At 36.0% G+C, this 16,458-nt stretch overlaps 1 protein-coding gene across 1 annotated transcript in view; it reads right to left on the minus strand.

Annotated features, from left to right (window-relative positions):
* The window catches only part of ADSS1 (adenylosuccinate synthase 1), a 79,665-nt gene that overhangs the window by 34,740 nt on the left and 28,467 nt on the right, over positions 1 to 16,458 (minus strand). The window contains 1 exon segment of the mRNA XM_074291043.1: positions 10,849 to 10,951. Coding sequence (XP_074147144.1) covers positions 10,849 to 10,951 — 103 coding nt within the window.

Raw genomic sequence — 16,458 nt, forward strand, 5'->3', positions numbered from 1 at the left:
TGTCTGGGTCTTTAAATTGACCTAACAAGCACAGTTACTCCAATGATGACAGACTCATTTACTTTTGGCAGATGCCACCAGGAACCAGGGAAAGACCTGTGGACCACTTGCCCTACCACTTAGGCCATATGGTCCCAGCAAATGAGTTTAGGGTTTTTAATTTTTGTTTTTGTTTTTTTGGAGGGGAGGGAGCTCTTTGGACTTAAATTTTGGCAAGGTTAATGCTATATAAGGACTGAATGAAGTTATGAACCTAATTTCCCCTTACCTCTTGAGACTGAAGTGGTAATGGGGGGGGAATCTGCACCCCCAGATGTTGGGGCAAATATTCCTATATATACTTTTGTTATACCTTTTTAAAAAGTTTCTTTGTAAAAGCTAATCGTACTGACAAATGACTAAATGGAAGTACGGGATCTGAACTTCTAATATTGAGAGGACACAATTAATGAAGGTTCTAGCCAATGGTAAAGGAGAGAGACAATAATATTTTTTCCAAAAGTATTGAAGTACGGGGAAGGGATGAAATATAACAGACTTCTGCCAGGTGGGAGAAGGGCAGACTGCACACTAGAAAAAAAGAGCTGGATTTGGAATAAGAGGCTCTGAGTTTAAATTGCGACTACACCACTTGCTAATTCTCTTGACTTCTTCTAGCAAACTATTAAATAAAATAGTTGGATGTGTTTAGTTTCTAGTTCTAAAACCCATGATCCAAATGAGATCATTTTGGATCTAGTTGTTCATCCAACATGTCACCTATCCCAATTTCATTTCATCTACAAATTTGAAAACTCTGTCTTCTTCACAAGTTAAGAAATAAAAATGTTGAGAAACCACAAGTTGAAATAAATGGATTCAGGGTCTACTCTCTACAGATTTTCCTTCAATTGGTATTATATTACAAATAATCTTTGGATCTGGTTATTCAATCTGTTCCAAATGCACCAAATCATACCATTATTTACTTGTACCTCTCCTATTCACAAGGATAATGAAGTGTCAAACCCAGGAGCTTGAATAATTTGCTGAATTCCAAGTGTCTGTTTTATCTGTGGTGTTCCTTTGATTTGTCATTTTGGTTATACTGTCTAGAAAGGAAATGAAGTTAGCCCAGCATGACCTCTTTTTCATGAAATGTTAATTGAAGGAAGCCAGGAAAAAGAGATGAAGAGGGAGAGTATTGCAGGAATGGGGGGACAGCCAGGGAAAATGCTCTGAGAGATAGAATGTTATTAAGCTAGTGTCCCTGGATCACAGAATATATGGTGGGAAGGGAGTGAAAGGTATAAGGAGACTGGAAAGGTTTTTTTGGGGGGAGGGGGAAGTTAGTACTGAAGGATTTTATTTTATTTTATTTTTTTAGCTGAGGCAATTGGGGTTAAGTGACTTGCCCAGGGTCACACAGCCAGGAAGTGTTAAGTGTTTGAGGCCAGATTTGAATTCAGGTCCTCCTGACTTCAGGGCTGGTGATCTGTGCATTGTTGAGTCATCTAGCTACCTGGTTTTTATATTTTAATCCTGGAAGTGATAGAGAGACACTGGAGTTATTGAGTCTGTGTGTGGTACTTTAGGAAGATATCTGTGACAACTAAGGATGGTCTGGAGTGGAGAAAGACATGAGGCTGAGAGAAGATTATTGCAATAATTTAGGTGTTAAACTGATAGAATCCAGCTTCTGGGATAAGAACTCAGCATTTGACAAAAATTACTGGGAAAAGTGGAAAATAACAGCAAAAATTAGGCATTGACCAACATCTCACACCCTATACCAAGATAAGGTTGAAATGGATTCATGATTTAGACATACAGGGTGATACTCTAAGCAAATTAGGAGAGCAGGGGATAGTTTACCTGTCAGATCTTTTAGAGATGGGAGGAATTTGCGGCCAGAGAAGAACCAGAGAACATTATGAAATGAAAAATGGATAATTTTGACCACATTAATTAAAAAGGTTTTGCACAAACAAAATCAATGCAATCAAGATTAGGAGGGAAGCAGAAAGCTGAGAAACAATTTTTATAGCTAGTGATTCTGATAAAGACCTCATTTCTAGAATATGTAGAGAACTGAGTCAAATTTTAAAGAATATAAGTCATTCTCCAGTTGATAAATGGTCAAAGTATGACCAAACAATTTTCAGATAAAGAAATTAAAACTACCTATAGTCATATAAAGTAATGCTCTAAATCACTATTGATTAGAGAAATGCAAATAGAAACAGCTCTGAAGTATCATCCCACATTTATCAGATTGGAGAATAATTTGGGACTATGCCCAAAGGGCTATAAAATTGCATACCCTTTAATCTAGCAGTCACTACTGGCTCTATATCTCAAAAATATTATAAAAGAGGGAAAAGGACCCATATATACAAAAATGTTTCTAGCAGTTCTTTTTGTGGTGGAAAAGAGCTGGAAATTGAATAGACTGGGGAATGGCTGAATAAGTTACCATATATGAATATAATGGAATATTATTGTTCTATAAGAACATATAATAAATACATAAGAAATGACAAGCAGGCTGATGTAATGGGCCAGGATTCTGGAGAAGTGTACTTGAAACAAGGATTCTTACAACAAAGTGTTAACTTAGTGGAATTGATGAGACAATGGTTATCTAGTTTAGCATGATGATTAAATAGTTCTCTAAGTTCAATTTGATTGATTTAATCTTACAAAAAATAATGGTTTCCTAGAGATAAAATGATTGGTTTATACTCAGTATAGTATAATGATGTAATTGTAATAGAACATATAAACTGGGGACAAACTCAGCCAGAGACAGAGAAGACTTGACCAGCCTCCTGGTGGCTCTCCTGCCTTTTACACTGACTGAAGAAAAATCTGGAAATATTTATATGAACTGATGTTGAGTGATGTTGCTCCCTTCAGGGAGCAGAATCAGGAGACTTATATATAGTAGCAGCAAGGTTATGTAATAATCAACTATAATAGACTTAATTCTTTTTAGCAATGTGGTGATCCAAGACAATTCCAATAGATTTCCAAGGGAATCCATGGGACTAGAGGACATCATTAGTTGTTCGGAGGTTTCTCTGGACATCAAGACAAAATTTGGCTCTTTGCAACTTCCAACCATTGTTCCTACTTCTGATATTCAGACTAATCTACTTCTTCTATGGAGGAGTCTTACAGTACCTAATGATCATTATCAGATCTCTCCTTGAGTCTTCTCCTCTTGTTAGCATCCCCAGTTTCTTCAATCAATCCTCATGCAGCATGGATTTAAGGCCATTTTGATTGCTATCTTCTCTGCACATTGTCATTGTATCACTATTCTTTCTAAAATGTGGGGTATTGAATTCACTTCTCCAAATGTGATCTGATAGGGCAGAGTAAAACAAGACTATGACAGTCATATTACTAAAAGCCAGGTCTCCCTGAATGCAGCTCAACTTTCTTTTTATTCTTTCTCTGAATGTTTTGAAATTTCATTTTCTCAGAATCCAGGGTGCACATAACACTACTTATGTATGAGTCATCTCATTTTCTTTGGATATTGTTTACTGTGAATTAAGGTTCCCTGTGCTGATATTCTTCCTAGATTTTACCTGAGCCTATCTGCTTTAGTGTGGGTAGGTCTGGCATCTGCTTTAGTAGACATACATGGGCAGATTTCTCTTATTCCATTTTTAGTTTAAAGTCCATTGAAAGGGATTCACAAGACTTCAAGACTTCAGTGTATACTGGCCCTCTTTAGGTATACTTTACCCTGGCTTAGAACCCAATATTCTCATATTTTAAGCCACAACAAAGAAATATGAATCTTGGAAACTAGCAGAACAACAATAGGAATGCTAAATTTCTGGCTAAAGGAAATAATAGTTAATTATAGAGGTTTGTAAAAAGAAAGTTAAAAACCAGTCAGAAAATAAGGATGTTAAATATATTTACATATATAACCTGCATCAAATTTCTTACCTTTTCAATTAGAGGAGATAAGGAAGAAGTGGAACTTCCTGAAACTCAATTTTTAAAAAAATGAATGTTTAAAAAATTTTATATATAATTGGAGGAAATGAAATTTAAAATTTTTAAAAAGAAAATGAGGATGTAAGAAGAGCAGGAGGGTTTTTGAAGTATTATTTTGATAATCAACAACTATGAAAAATTTAAATGTTCTCTTTTGCCTACAATTGGGTACATATATAATGTGAGTCCTAAAATGAGAAGCAATTTGTGAAAATGGACTGAAATGATTGCTACTGAAAAATAAAAATGTAGATAAATGAAATCTTCCACTTTCCATATAAAAGAAAACTATAAAAACTTATTTTCTCTCTAAATAAATGGTACATTAGACTATATTGTAACACATGTAAAATGTATGGGATTGCTCATCGGGGGGAGGGAATAGAGGGAGGGGGGGATAATTTGGAAAAATGAATACAAGGGATAATATTATAAAAATATATATATAATAAAAAATTAAAAAAAAAGAAAAATCAAATCAAAAAGAAAAGAAAATGAGTTAAAACAACAAAATGCAAGCAAACAATAAAAATAAATAAATAAATAAATGGTACATCATTTTAAAGACATTTTTAAAAGGCAATTTTTTTCTAATACTTAATCTTTCTAAAGCATGAATTTGTATAACACAAACTTCCTTCATTCATTACAGCTAGTTTGACTTCCAATGTACAATAAATGCTTCCACCACAGGGTTCATTCATTGCAATCTTGCAGGTTTGTGTATGCTATTTGGAATGTTTTAAGGAGGTCAAGGCAGAGAATGTGAATGATATCAGGAAGAGAATTAGGGGAAAGGAAAGAATGTGGGTGAAACAGGAAGAGGGGACTTGGCAAAAAGTGTAATTGGTTTAAACTCAAATACCATTTGAATTTATTTCATAGAAATATCTGGTAGAATCTCATGATAAAGGATTCAACAACTTTTAGCTCTACCATGACTATAATTAAAATATAGCTGTTTAGTTAGGACAGGCTGATAGTTCTGTGTGTGGGCTTAGAAATTTATTGTATGTCCCTCATTTGAGAACCGGACTAGTTAAATTAAGATAGACCTCAGACCACCAGACTTCCTGCAAAATAATGATGGTTTCCCAGTTTCAACAGCATTAGAAAACTCTGAAATCCAAGGACTTGTGATTGGTATGGATGGAAGGGAAGAAAGCAATGAGCATTTATGATAATATGCCAAGTACCATATATGTTTTATATATATATATATATATGTATATATAGATAGATAGATAGATATAGATATATATGTATATGTATGTATACATGTATACACACACACACATATATTTTTTTTGGTGAGGCAATTGAGGTAAGTGACTTGTCTAAGAACACACAGCTAGTAGATATTAAGTATCTGAAGTCATATTGTACCATGTATATTCTTTATAAACATTATTTCTTTGATCTTCACAACTCTGTGAGATAGATGTTATTCCTTACAGATAAGGAAGCTGAGGCAAACAGAGATTAAATAATTTGCCCAGAGTCACATGGCTAGTTTATGACTGAGGCAGAACTTGGATATTTTTTACTCCAGGCCCTATCTGCTACACAGCTTATTGGTGGAGAAATATTTGCTCTGGCAGAATTGCAGATCCTTAAAATAATCATCATAGGGGATCTATAAACAAATTTGTAATTGGTGTAAGAGTTATTTTTGGGGGAAAGGAGAAAAGCACTTTTTAGCAATAATAATTTTAACAACTGACATTTATATAGCAACTTAATTACAAAGCACTTTATTTATTCTCTTATTTAAACTTCACAAAAACCCTATGAGAAAGGTAGTAGTAGGAGTGATGATGATGATGATGATGATGATGATGATGGTGATGTTAGTACTACAAGTATTATTATTCCACTTTTACACATCAGAAAACTGAGGCTGTGAGGTTTGGTGATTTGTCCATAGTCCCTCAGAGAGCAGGTGTCAAAGGCGAATTTAACCCTCTATCTTTTCTGACTCAGAATCTGGTACAGCACTATGATACTTCTTCAGAGAACCTTATTCAAACCACTCAGAATATCTGCTTCTTATTTCTTATACAAATCTGTCCCAGTCCTCCTATAAATCTTCCTTAAGTGGAGGCACTATAGTGGATATCAGTGCTTGTGTTCAAATCCTGATTCTGCTACTTAAATCTTGGGCAAGTCAGTTCAGCTTCTGCAGCTTCAGATTCTCCATTTATAAAACAAAGTGGCTGGACTAGGTCATCTCTGCAGTCCCTTTCAGTTCTAATTGCTACTTAGAGGATCCTAAATCTCTTTTCATTTCTGATCTTCATGTTGTCCATCAAGACACACAAGACGATCGATTTAGAGCTGTATGAGTCTTTGGAAGTCACCTAACCTAATCCCCTCATTTTAAAGATGAGAAAATTGATGCTGACAAGTTTAAGTTACTTGCTTAAATTTACATGGCACTAAGCTCTCTCACTTCAAATCTAGCTCTTTCCACTGCCCCACAAAATCTCCTAGGTGTTAGTTCTGATGGTTTATGTTTTCTTCCAACTCTGACATCCTATGGTTCTGTGATTCTAATTTATTTGTAATTTATTCTAATTTATCTTTCTTGAAAGTATTTTCTTGTATCAGCCAGTAAGAAAAAGGGAATTGGAGTTACCATGAATTCTCTGATATCGCTGAAATATGAATAGGGTGAAATCACCCATAAAATGGAAGAATATAGTAGAATGGTTTAGAAAATAGAACTTAACTTATTTACTAGAAGTACATTTGAAACATAAAAATTCTCATGAGTTAAACAATAAGAAACTGGAATAAAATTTGTTATATTTCATTCAGCTGAAGTAAAGGCTTAAAAGCTCTGATCATTATCAACCAACCATACAGAGACCTAAACATAAAACATGCTATCCATTTCCCAACAGAGAGGTAATGGATTCAGTATAAAATATACATTTTTGAACACTGCCAAAGTTTTTCAAATTAACAGAGGGCAAAAGTGTCCCGAAAAAAAAAACTGAAAAAGAAAAGTGATCACTTCACTTTAGTATTTGTGAAAAGGAAAGTTGGGCACGGTTTAAAACATGCACTCTATGTTTTGGGAAAGCAGATTTTAAAGGTTCAAAGAAAGGATAAGGAAGTCAGATTGGCCTAATATCCCCCAGAGAAGTCAATCCTCCACCCACCCAAGGATGAAATTATGAAGGTATAAAGAGAAATTAGGAGAAGGAATAAGAATAATGTAAAGCTTCAGTTTATTCATAGGTAAAACTGGGATAATGATACTGGTAGTAGTGTTAGTTATTATTATTACTACTACCACTATTTGACTCTCAAGGTTATTGTAAGCTTAAACAAGCTGATGAATGTAAAATGTTTTGTAAACCTTAAATTGTCACATATGTGGTTTCCTAGCTTTTTTCATCACATATTCCTATCAATAAAAATCTTAGAGCACTTGACATATACATATATATTTGCTTTTTATAAATTATACACATGTACTATTGCACTGATAATTATGTACATTAAAAATGCCACAAAATAAACATTATAAATGATGAGAATACTATGTAATAATGTCTTCAAATAATATTTATTTATTAATGGCTCATGTTGTCATTTTTCAGTTGTGTCTGACTCATCATGACCCCATTTGGGGTTTTCTTGGCAAAGATACTGGAGTAGTTTGTCATTTCCTTCTCCAGCTCATTTTACAATTAATGAAATTGGGGCAAATGGGGTTAAGTGACTTGTCCAGGATCTCACAGCTAGTAAATGTCTAAAGCTAGATTTGAATTCAGGAAGATGAATCTTCTTGACTTCAGGCCTGGTGCTTTATCCACTGAGTCAACTAGCTGCCAATTATTAATGGTAAAAAAAAAAACTTTTTTGCTCTAAGATATTAGTAATAATTATCTTTTAGCTGAGAATGAGATAGAATATGATGCATTATTTTTTAAATTTCTTTTTTTATTTAAGCTTTTTATTTTTCAAAACATATGCATGGATAATTCTTCAACATTAACCCTCGAAAATACTTGTGTTCCAATCCCCCCCTTTCCTTACCTCCTCCTCTAGATAGCAAGTAGTCCAATATATATTAAATATGATAGAAATATAAGTTAAATCCAATATGTGATGCATTATTTATTTTTTTTCCTGAGGCAATTGGGGTTAAATGATTTGCCCAGGGTCACGCAGCTAGGAAGTATTAAATGTCTGAGGTAGGATTTGAACTCAAGTTCTCCTGACTTCAGGGCCGGCACTCTATCCACTTTGCCATCTAGCTGCCCCGATGCATTATTTTTAAACAATTTCCTATAACAGCAAATTGAAGGGCTAGCTTTAAGTTCACTTTATTTCAATTTATGACCTCTAGCTAAAAAAAGATATATTGATTCCATGAAGGAAATACATCATTGTGTAGTTTACTAAGTTGTGACATTCCTTTTTTTTAACATCTACCAATTATTTTTAAAAATTAAATTTAACTGGTAAATTTCCATCTTCTTTAAAATCAATCAATTGTTCTTGCAAATTAATTGGAAAGTGCAGTATTATGTATGTGTGTCTGTATGAGTTCAAAATCCAAAGGAATAGATCAATCAATAGTTATTATCTTAAAGCACAGTATCTCAGGGATCTGTTCTTGGGCCTTTTCTGTTTGACATTTTTATCTGATACTGATACTGATCAAATTTGCAGATGACAGAAAGCTGATAGGGACAGCTAAAATGTTTGGATTTTAAAAAATCTGGATTAGCTCTCAACAAAGTAGAATATTTGTCCTTATCTACTCATGGAAGATTTAGTATGGATAAAAAAAAAAATTATCTTCCCAAGTACAGGGTGTGAGAAGTTTGTTTAAATAGGAGTTCATGTCAAAGATATCTGTGCTTGTAATGAATGGCCTGCCATTAAGGGATCAACAGTGCTGCACTTCTTGGCTATATTAAAAGAATGATGGAGGTGATAGTCCCATTATGCTCTATGCTAATTATATTATGCCTAGAGCATTGTGTTCAGTTTTAGGCACCATATTTAAGGAAGGACATTGATAAATTAGAAAGTGTTCAGAGGAGAATGACCTGGATAGTAAAAGGTCCTGAAGATTGAGCTATATGAGGATCAGTCAAAGAAACTGGAGCTGTTTGTCTAGAAAAGGGATGAGATATATGATCATTATCATCAGATGTAACAGACTGTCTCAGAAACACCTCTACCTTCTTTCTTTTTCTGCTTTCCTTTTTATTTGCACAGACATAGGAGAGGGAGACAGAATATGGCAATGGTTGGAGAAGACTGTATTTTTCATAAGTACCCAGCTTCAAGAGCATGGTACTGCTTGGAGGAGGGCAGGGATTAATTTCTAAGAAGACAGGCAACCTGGAGGTTAGTTCTAACTGGTGGGGAGAAAAAAAAAGGAGATTTCTGATCCTGAGGAGGATCCAAAGTGGATGGAGAAGAAAACAATGATAATATCCAAGAAAACAAGAGGGATGTTATAGCTTTATCTTCTAGGCCACCTATAGAGAGTTAATGAGATAGGTAGAGCAGGGAGAGAAGACATTCTGGGTTTAATAAACCACAGAGCTCAATAGGACCAGACAAGGAGGACCAGACCAGAAGGAATAGAGAAAGACCAAGAAAATATACTCAATGAATTCTGCAGCTTCTTATTTCATTTGTAGAAATCATGGACTTTGTCTAGACTAGATGCTTTTGGAAGGCATTAAGACCCTGGAATAGGGAAAGAATCGAGAGGGGGAAAATAGGAGGATGGGGAGTAGCTACTTTCTGTCCTGAATAAATGGTGCATATTTCTAAACTTAGTAGTGGTTTTGGTTTGCAGCAAGCATGGACCTAATAGCTTAGATACAAGTTACTGTGCCAGAAATTCCCAGAGGCATTTGGATAAAAGAGTTATTAGTTAATGAGAAGATTCCAAGATAGAACCTTGGACTCTGTAGTTCAGTGAATTTAGGTCCTAAGCTTCACAGATGCTTGATGTATAGGGATTTAAATTGTTTTATTTGGTCCCAGAGGGCCAAACTGGGGAGGCAGATTTAACTTTGATTTAGGGAAAAGCTTCCTAACAATGAGAGTTGATCTAAAGCAGAATGGGTTGCTTCTAGAGGAAGGAATGCATTTGCCATGACTGAAAGTCCTTAACTGAAAAACAACAGCTAACAACATATTTAAATGGAAATTTAAAGTTTGCAAAATACAGATGTTAACTTGTTTGACTCAAGAATGCACTATTACCTTTTTGTAATGGGGTAGGGGAGAATTCTTGAATAGGTACAGGTTGAAAAAGATCTTTCCAACTGTTAGATTCTGGGATTCTATGAAGGTGAAAGGGTAAAAGTGGTCTGACCAAGGTTGGTCAGCCAGTAAACTAAGGGATAGCAAATATTTGTGAAGACAAAAAACCTTTGAAAAACTTAAGAACTCTGATCATTTCAATGACCAATGGTGATTCCAGAGGACTTATGAACTCTGTCTGCATGTCTCTGTTTCTGTCTCTGTCTCTCTTGTTCTCATTGTCTTTCTCTTTCTTATTGTATCTCTCTCTCTCTCTCTCTCTCTCTCTCTCTCTCTCTCTCTCTCTCTCTCTCTCTCTCTCTCTGTCTTTGTCTCTTTCTCTCTGTCTCTTTCTCTTCTCTCTCTCTCTCTTTCTTCCCCCACTTTGACATGGACAATAGAGAATTTTTAATTTGATTATGCATCTTTGTTTTGTGGTTTCCCCTTCCCTGTGGTAGAAGGGGGGAAAGTGGCAAGGAAAAAAACTGATTTTGGTTAAGTGAAAAAAAAATAAATTTTTTGAAAGTCTAAGAGATGACATAGAGTAGGGTGTCTGCTTACCAATGAAGGATACAGCCTTGGTGTTGATGATACCACTGGGCAGTAGGTGGAAATCAAACTCTTTACCATCAACCACCACAGTGTGTCCAGCATTATTTCCTCCCTAGAAAGGAAAAAAAATTCATCAGAGGATAAAGGGGCTGGGTAGGTTTGGCTAAACCCCTAATCCTGGGTTAAACCCACATGCTCTCATCCCTCAGTCTCATCTGATCTTGGCCTGGCTGAAAAGGCATAGGGAAAATGGCATTCTGGGGGGCCACTGAACTCAGTTCTTAGGGAGTCAGTTACCACAGGGCTAGTTAGCTGTGCTAGGAGACTAGCCTCAGGTTAACCTTAGCCCTGGCTCCAGAGAATTACAATCCTAGTTCCATCCCAAATCCTGACCCTGTCCTCAGAATGAACCTTGACCCTAGCTCTGGTCAGCCCAGTCATGGAAACAACAAATGGCAGCCCACTTTGTCTTATCCCATTATGTCCCTCAGACAGCTTCCTAAGAACTTGTGTCTATTTAGTTATTGGGATTTTTTGTGGGGGGTGGGTCAGAGAGGGGTATTGATAGAGCGCATAATCACGATCCCTCATATCCATTTTCATTTTGTGTGCCTTCCTGAGTCTTTCTGGCAATCTATGTCACATCATCCTTCAAAGAATAAAGAGAAAAAAAAAACACAACCCTCACAGTCCAGTTTCTCAGGTGCAGGATATGATTAAATCTGCCCATAATTTAGTTGGTTTTTATCTTTTTTTCCCTCTGGCTAAAGGAGAAAAACTCTTGAACCAGAGGTCTGAACAGCTGGGTTATAGTGCAAGCCCTGTCACTAACTGTGATTTTAGGCAAATCACTTGCCCTTTCTGATCCTTAATATCCTAATCTGCATAAATCCTTGCCCTGCCAGTTTCTCAGGGCTGCTGAGAGGCCCAAAAGAGACAACAGATGGGTGCTTTGTATGCTCTAAATTGGTCTATGAATGTGAGGGAGTATTATTTAGAATAGATTGTCAGAACTAGAAAGAACCTTAGATCAGAGGACAAAAAAGATCTGAATTGGGGGGAGGGAGAAGATAAGTTAGCTCAACCCTTTCATATTCCAGATGAAAAAAAAAAACAAGCCAAGACTGAGGGAAAGGAGAAAGAAGGCATTAAAAGGTCACAGTAAAGACAAAATTAGTACTAGAATCCAATTTCCCTGGATCTATTCTTTCTATTGCACAAAAGAAAAGTATTTGCTTCCTGAGGGCTCAATTTCAGTGAGCAGTAGGGAAAGTGAGGATGGGGAAATTGAAAGGACATTTTATAATATACTGAGATAATGTACAAAATGGGCAACTGAATTATTGACTACAATTGGTGGCAAAATCTATTGGAAAGACATTGGGCTAATTTTAAATAGGCTTGAGCTTGAGTTCCTTATCTGTATTTCATTTGCTATTTAACCTTGGAGAAGTATATTTAATTCTCCCGGTCTCAATTTCTCTAATTGTCAAGTTTTTGTGGTTCAGTAGTTTCAATCTTATCTGACTCTTTGTGATCTCATTTGAGATTTTCTTGGCAAATATATTGGAACAGTTTGCCATTTCCTTCTATAACTCAGTTTAGAGCTGAGGAACTGAGACAAATAGGGTTAAATGAGTTGCACTGCTAATAAATCTGAGACAGTCTTTGAATTTGTCTTACTGACTCTGGGTTCAGCACTCCATTAGCTTCTTTTAATAAGTTGAAATAACTTCTTCCCAGCCTCCTTCAAAAAAGTTGTTATGAAGTTCAAATAAGATAGTGCATATAAAATTATTTTGAAAAGTTAGAAGTGCTATATCTGTGTTGGGAATTATTACCAAAACCTTCCTGTTTGCTTAACAGGGATCCCTTGTCACAGTTCTTGAGATTGCTTTGCTGACTTAGACCCACCAAATTCAACCATGAAAGTTTAGGCAAGGACACAGCTAGATAGATACACAAGTAATGTAAAATACTCCTGTGCTCATTTTTAGCATTTAACAATGAAGTCCTCACAGATGTGTGGCATATGGCCAGCCACATTATCCACAATCTGCTTGCCCCTCAGGAGCCAGGTGCAAAAAGGCCATTTTTGGAAGGAAGAATATTCCAAGGCTCCCTAATCCATCTGCTAGTCCTTGAAGCTGGACAGCATTATACACAAATTGAGTGTCTGGAAACTCGAGGGATTCTGGATTCAGTCTTTGAAAAGGTCTCCTAAGTGAAGACAATAGAACATAATGTGTCCTTGGAATCAATCCTGGCTCTGTTCTTTGATGGTGAGACTTAATGAAAGTCCCTTTTCTTTCAGATGCAGTTTTTCCCATGGTAACAAGGGAGATAATAACCTCTGTCCTTGGGGTGAGGATCAAATAAAATAATGAAGGGAGGAAATAAGCATTTATATAGAATCTACCATGTGCTAATAATTTTACAACTATTATCTCATTTGATCCACACAATAGCCCTGCCACCTAGGTACCATTGTTATCCCTGTTTTAACAGTTAAGGAAACTGAGGCAAACAGAATGTAAGTGACTTGCCCAGAGTCACAAGCTAGTAAGTGTTGAAAGCTACATTTTAACTCAGTTTTACCCTGACTTCAGGCCTGGTGCTCTATGTACTACTGTGCTTCAGTTGCTTCAGAATAAGTATTTTGAAAAAATATAAAAAATGATAATCAAATATAAGATGCTTTTCTAGCTCCCTAATGTGTCTATATTATGTCCTCATGATGTGTTTTTATCATTAGACAATGCAGTATAGTGGTAAGTACTGGACTTGGAGTAACTTAACATTGGGCAAGTCATTTCATCGCTATCATACATAAAATAAAAATAATATTAACTATTAATATTATTATAGCTCATCCCTACAACCTCAGAGAAGTCTAGCTCCCTTCCACACCTCCCTCCTGGACTCTGCTCATAACTTAAGCATTCTCTCTGGCCTCATTTTTTTTTTAAAAATAGCTTTTTATTTTCAAAATACATGCAAAGATAGTGTTCAACAATCATTCTTGCAAAACCTTGTGTTCCAAATTTTTCTCCTTCCCTTCTTTCCACCCCCTCATCTAGACAGCAAGTAATCCAATATATGTTAAACAGGTGCAATTCTTCTATATGTGTTTCCAGTTATCATGCTGCACAAGAAAAATCAAGTCAAAAGGGGGGAAAATGAGAAAGAAAACAAAATGCAAACAAACAACAAAAAAGATGAAAATACTATGTTGTGATCTACACTTGGTTCCCCTAGTTGTTTTTCTGGATGCAAATGGCTCTCTCTATCACAAGTCTATTGGAATTTGGCCTCCTTGGTTTTTTTTTTTTTTTTTTGAGACAATTGGAGTTAAGCAGCTTGCCTAGAGTCACACGGCTAGTAAGTATCTGAGGTTAGATTTGATTCCAGAGCTGGTGCTCTGTACCCTCTACCACTTAGCTGCCCCCCCACCTACACACAAACACCTCGCTGGCTTTCATCCTTCACAACCCTTTTATCTGTGTGCAGAAAAGAGTCAGATTTCCTATATGGCTTAGAGCTCATTCAGAGGAGGATGTGACTCAATTTAAGGAAACATTTCCCAATCGCAGCTGTCCCAGACTGAATTGTCATGATAGGTAGTGAGTTTCCACTTCCAGCAGAAGCACCTGTTAAAGCCATTGTAGTAGGGATTCCTGTCTAGACACTGACTGAGTGATATGACATCTGAGGTTCCTTCCTTCTGAGACTGAAATTTTGTGATTCTGGGGTCAGCAGGGCTTTTTGCAGGTTGTCTTCAGGACCACCTTGAATAAAAATTACTAAGACTTGAATGATCTCCCTCCATCCCCCTAAGCATTCTAATGATCCTAAAACTCAGTTCCCTATCAATACCAGTTTTCTGTATATGTATATTATATATACATGTATTTTTTTTATATATGTATATATATACACATATATATATATTCATATATACACATATATTCATTAATTAGGTTCATATGTGTGTATGTGAATACACACACACACACACACATACACACACACACACACACATACCCAGAGAAGTTAGATGGCTCAGTTGATAGAGTATTTGACCTAGAGTTAAGAAGACCTGAATTCAAAGCCAGCTTCAGACACTTACTAGCTGTGTGATACTGGACAAGTCATTTACCCTGTTTCCCTTAATCCACTGGAGAAGGAAATGGCAAATTACTCCAGTATCTTTACCAAGAAAACTCCAAGAATGGTATTGATATGTTATTTTAAAAAAAATTTTTTTGTACATAGAGTCACGAAGAGTGGATATAACTGAATGACTAACAACAATATATAAATATACAAATATATGCAAATGTCTTAGTTTTAGGTTTTTAAAGTTGGAAGGGACATTAAAACCTGTCTAGCCCCACTTTCTCATCTTACAGGGGTGGGAACCAAGATCCAGAGCTAGAGGAAGGTACTGGCCTATGGTCATTCAGCTAGCAAGGAGACAGCTATTGAAACCTAAGTTAATGACTCATAGAACACAGAATGTCAGAGCTGGCATTGGACTTTAGAAATTATCTAGTGCAACCTTATCATTTTACAAAGGAAGAAATCAAGGAATAGAAAAGAGAAGTGATTTTCCCAAGATCACACAACAATTTAGTGGAAATGCAAGGATAAATCAGAGAATAATACAGCATGTATTTAAGTACATACTTACATGCTAGGGGCCAATTTAATGAATGGGAGCTTTTGTGCTCTCATTGTAGATTCCCTATGCAACTTTTCTCTCTTTCTTCCTTATATTTCTGCTTGAATGGGTTTCCTATGTGAATTAAGTGAGTTTTCAAGGAAACTGAAAATTATGAGGAGTATGAACTGGACTATGAAAGTTTTGGACTATGAAAGAGGGAAATAATATACTCTATTTACTCTATAAACTGCAGCAGCTCCCCACTGCCTCCAGGATCAAATACAAAACCTTCTGTTTGGTATTCAAAGCCCATTATAACCTAGACTCTCCCTATATTTCCAGTTTTCTCATACCATATTTCTTGTCATATTCCTCAAATTCAAGTCTCTGGGCAATGAGACTTGTCCAGGGTCACATAAGTAGTAAATATCTGAAACTAAGATTTGTACTCAGATCCTCCTGATTCCAAGGCCAGTGCTCTCTCCATTGTATCACCCACCTGTGCTTAACAGAAAAATACTGGAAATAAAGTAGTCTCGCTGATTGGAAAATGATTAAATAAATCATGGGATGTGAATATTATCAATACTACTCTGTTCTTAGAAAAGATCAATATGAAAATCCAAAATAATATGGGAAGTCTTATATGAACTGATGCAGAGCAAAGTAGAACTAGTAAGGCAAGAATGCCTTTGTAGACATGAATCACAACCAAACAGAATGCTGTGTATTTATAATGATTTAGTTTGGACCCAGGAAAGAATTGAAAGGATATTTTCCCCTCTCTTCAATACAGAGTTCAGGGTTGGAGGGGAGGAACAGAGAACTAGGGGAGAAAGAATATTGCTCATGGCCTCCACATAATTGATAATTTGCTTTGGTGAACTGTTTTTCTCTTCTTCCTTTTAAATTCTTTGTTGCTGGGGAAGACTCCATAGATAAGGAGGTGAGAG

Source organism: Sminthopsis crassicaudata, chromosome 2, assembly GCF_048593235.1.
Source record: "Sminthopsis crassicaudata isolate SCR6 chromosome 2, ASM4859323v1, whole genome shotgun sequence".
NCBI classification, from domain to species: domain Eukaryota; kingdom Metazoa; phylum Chordata; class Mammalia; order Dasyuromorphia; family Dasyuridae; genus Sminthopsis; species Sminthopsis crassicaudata.